Source organism: Penaeus monodon, chromosome 14 (genome assembly GCF_015228065.2).
Source record: "Penaeus monodon isolate SGIC_2016 chromosome 14, NSTDA_Pmon_1, whole genome shotgun sequence".
In the NCBI taxonomy this organism is placed as follows: Eukaryota; Metazoa; Arthropoda; class Malacostraca; order Decapoda; family Penaeidae; genus Penaeus; species Penaeus monodon.
Window position 1 is genome coordinate 24,486,430 of NC_051399.1, and position 5,000 is coordinate 24,491,429.

Consider the following 5,000-nt stretch of genomic DNA (forward strand, 5'->3'; position numbering starts at 1 on the left):
TTTATTTATTTATTTTATATATTTTCATATATTTTGTTTTATATATTTATATATATATTTAATTATATATATATAATAATATATTATATATATAATATATCTTTTTTTTTTTTCTAATTCATATTATAAATTTTTTATAATAATTATAATTATAATTTATAATATAATGATAATTATAATTATAATTATAATATAATTATATTATAATTATAATAAATAATAAGATAATATAATAATATATTATAATTAAAATAAAAAATATTTTAAATTAATTAATAATTTTTTTCATTTTTTTAATTATATATAATAATTAATATTTATAATTATTTAATTAATATTTATAAATTTTATATATAATTTTTAATAATAATTTAATAATAATAATTAATATATTTATATCATATATTTATATTTATTTATTATATTAATCTTATTTTATTATATATATTTTAAATTTATAATTTAATTATAATTATAATATATATAATCATAATAATATAATTTATTATTAATATACATTAAAATTATTAATAATAATTAATATAATATAATTATTTTAAAAAAATAAATTAATTAATAATAATAATGTAATATAGAATAAAAAATATTATAAAATAAAATATATTATTGTATTATAATTTATTATATATTTGAAATGATAGATTATGATTTTATAATTTGTTTGTAGTATAGGAGTTAAATTTATAGTTAATAATATAAAAATATAATAATAGTTTATAATATGAAATGTAGTTATGTTTGATTGTTTATTAATTTAATCTAATATTATATTATTTATAATAATTAATAGATAATTTTTAAAATAAAATTTAATAAATATTTATATAAGTATAATAAAATATTATAAAAATAAAATTATATAAGAATAAATTAATAAAAATTTATTATTGAATTTAATTATAATTAAATAATATAATATAATATTTTTATTATATAATATTATTTATTATTTTATTATATTATATCTTATATTATTATTATATTTATTATATATATATATCATCTTATATACTATATCTTATATTTTATCTATATATATTATTATATTATCCTATATATATTTTTAATATATATATTATCAAATATATATATATATATTATTATATTATATATATATATATATTTTCTATATAATTTTATTATTATTATTATTTTATTATATTAATTTTATATATTATAATATTGATATATAAAATTATATATCTATATTTATTAAAAATTTATATATTATTTTAAATATTATATATTTATCTTATTTTTATATATGCTATTATTTATAATATATTTATATATATTTATATTATTATTTTATAAAATTTTATATTATTATTAAATATATATATTCTTATATAAATATTTTTTATTTATATAAAAAATATCTTTATTATATATCTATATATATATATAAATATATATAGTACATATATTATAGTTTAAAATATATATAATATAATATATATATAAATATATTATATATATGTAATTTATTTATTTATATATTAATTATATTGTAAATTTTATATTTATATATATATCTATATATTATATATATATATCTATATAATTTTCTCTTACATTATTATATATATCTATTTATCTATATTATATTATTCTTATATTATATATATTATTTTATATATATTATCTATATATATATATATTGATATCTTATCTATTTTATATTATATATATCTCTATTCTATTTATTATATATATATTCTCTCTCTATCATATTCTTATATATCTATTATTTATTTTATATTTTATATTATATTCTCTTATTATTTATATATATCTTCTATCTATAATTTATATATTTATTCTATATATATTATTTATATCCTTATTATCATATTATATTATATTTTAATATCATCCTCTCTATTTATATTTTTCTCTATTATTATATCACTTATTATAATTATCATTATCCTTTTTATATATATATTTCTATATTATATTTTTTTTATCTATATTTTCTAATTTTTATTTATCTTATCTATCATTTTTTTTTTATTTTATCTCTTTTCTTCCTTTATATAATTATTATATCTTCCCTTATAAATTCCCATTAAAATATATATTAATCTTAATAATAAAATCATATCTTTCTATATTTCATATCTCAACTTCTATATATTATATATCTTCTCTTATATCTTATATTTTTTATTTATATTCTATTTACTTTTATCATATTATATATAACTACTTCTTATTTAAATATACTATCTTATTATCTCTTTTATTTTATTTATTTTATTATTTCTATTCTATATTTTTACATCTTCTCTCTTTTTATTTATTTATATTCTTCTTTTTATTCTTTTATTCCTATTCTTCTCTTTATCTTCTCTCTCTTTTTCTCTTTACTTTTATATCTCTTTTTTATCTCTTCTCTCTATTATCTAATTTTATTCTCTATTATTTTATTTTCTCTCTATCTCTATATTATTATATATCTTTCATTATACATAACTATATTATCCTTTATATATATTATTAATTTTTTATATTTCATATTATAATATATAGTTATCTATATTATATTATATATTATTAACTATATATTAACTATATAATGATTTTAAAATTATTATCTATATTCATTCTATATATATAATCATCTTTATTATTAAAATTATATATATATATATTATTTATTATATATATTTATCATTATTTTTATATATACTATATATATTATTATTATATTTTATATATATATATATATATATATAATATGATATATATATATCAAAAATGGTATAAAATATTTACCAAAAAAGCTATGGATTGAAGTTGGTTTCTTTTTCTCAGCTGTATCTTTCTCTTTTCCCTTCTCCTCTGCGTCATCCACATCCATCTGTTCTCCCTCTTCCTCCTCTTCCTTTTGCTCTTTCACCTCTTCCTTAATGTTGTCCTTTCCAGCATGTGGTTTTTTGTCCTTTTTAGACTCCTCCTTCTCCTCCTCCTCCTCCTGCATAGCCACAGAGTCTTCCTTTTCCTTTTCTTCTACCTTGATTTTCTTGACTATCTCCTTTTGCTTTTCTTCCAGGCTATCACTTTTTCGCTTCATCTGTTTTCCTTGCTGCAAAATTTTACATTAATTTTGTATCTTCAATTTTACAATTATAAATTAAGTAATTTATATTAAACAATAATAATAAAAATACTTATAATGCAAAATCATCATAAATTATGCTCTCCCAAAAGTGATGAAAAAAGGTTTACCTTATATACTGCTAATTATATCTCAAAATCTAGTTAAAAGAAAAATACAAAATTCAATCAGAAATTAAATACCAGTTTTCCGAAGGGGGGGAACTGTATCAGGAGTAAATCCAGGTGAGGCTCTTGTTTTTGGTTTATCCAATTTCTTTGGGGTCTTTAAGCTGGATGCTTCAGAAGTCTCATTTTCATCACCTTCTACCTCCATTTCCTCAGTGCTTGCTTTCTCTTTTTTCACTGGTGTCTTGTTCTCTTTGGCAGGGGTGCTTTTCTTTCCCTTAGCCTTGCTGTTGCCCTTCTTCTCCTTTGGTGTCTTCTTGCTTTTTGAAGAAGAGTCTTTCTCAGCCTTCTCATCACTATCATCTTCATCACAATTTTCACTGGGCTTCTTTGGGGTTCCCTTTGATTTGTTCTCTTTCTCCTCGTCTGACTTGCTGGATGGGCTACTGTTGAGAAAACAAATGATGCAAAAATGTAATAAACGTATATACACTGGCAGACAAGTATCCTTGCTAAGCACACGCATTGAAAATATTATGAAAAGCATATGGAGAAGTAAAACAAACAGATTTCTTTCTGTGATTAAAAAAGTAAAGAAATTGAGATTCACAAAAATAATTCTCATAGATTTTTTCAATTCTTTCTTACTGTGTGTATTAATGATGTACATAGTTCATGCACAAAATCACCCTCCCCCAATTCTTCCTTTATACCTTCCCTGTGTGACTCTGTTCATTTTTTGGCAAAAAATAAGGAAATGTGATTAAATAGGCATAAACTACAAAAAAAAAAATGGCAGCAGGTTTTTTTTTTTTTTTTTTTTTTTTCACAGCAAATAACAAGGAGGACATTTCTATTTAATTTATTGATACACCTAAATAATTACAAATAAAAGAAAAAAAAATCCAACTCATGATGCAGAATTTTATTGTCTTGTCAGAAGTATAATTGTTGACATGGCAGAAGAACTCATCTTCCCTGCATGTATTAATAAGTATGACCATTCAATGCATGTATGACTCATTGTGGGGATCAGTACAACATGAGTTGCTGTTAGATAGCGAGCATAAAAGAAAACATACTCTTACATGGGTAACTTAACAATATAGAATTTCACCTTGTTTTAGGTAATATGAGGTATATCATAGATACATGAAATAAAAGTATCCTTATACTAATAACTATCTTTGATTATTCTAACACCCCTCTTAATTAAAGATGGGTATGTGACCTGAGAATCTATCCACTAAAAAATTCCAACTTCTTCTAGTTTACAGGTTTTGTAAATATATCAGCTGGATTCTGCTGTGTAGGAACATGAAATAACTTTTCATTACCTTTCTCTACTTCATCTCTAATGAAATGGTAACAAATATCAATGTGCTTTGATCTTTGGTGATTTACCAGATTTTTTGCAAGATTAATAGCACCTTGGTTATCAACTCCTATGTATATATACAGATTTTAACTTCAATCCTAATAGATCAGATAAAATTTGTCTTGGGAACTTTGCTTCCTGAATGGCATAAACAATGGCCATGTACTCTGCTTCACAAGATGACTGCAACTGTCTGTTGCTTCTTACTTTTCCATGATATAAGTGGTCCATCTTCATGTAAAACTGAAAACAATATCCTGAAATACTTTTTGTCTTCAGATGATCCCTAATCTGAATCACATAATCCTTGGAGTTGAACTGGTTCACCTGGCTTTCTTAATGTAAGACCATATGTCATGGTGTCTTTCAA

At 19.1% G+C, this 5,000-nt stretch overlaps 1 protein-coding gene across 1 annotated transcript in view; it reads right to left on the minus strand.

The window, feature by feature from the left end:
- LOC119581005 (DNA ligase 1-like) overlaps nt 1-5,000 on the minus strand; it is a 22,043-nt gene that overhangs the window by 8,662 nt on the left and 8,381 nt on the right. Inside the window, 2 exon segments of the mRNA XM_037929267.1 lie at nt 2,803-3,108; nt 3,328-3,698. Of these exon segments, the coding sequence (XP_037785195.1) occupies nt 2,803-3,108; nt 3,328-3,698 (677 nt within the window).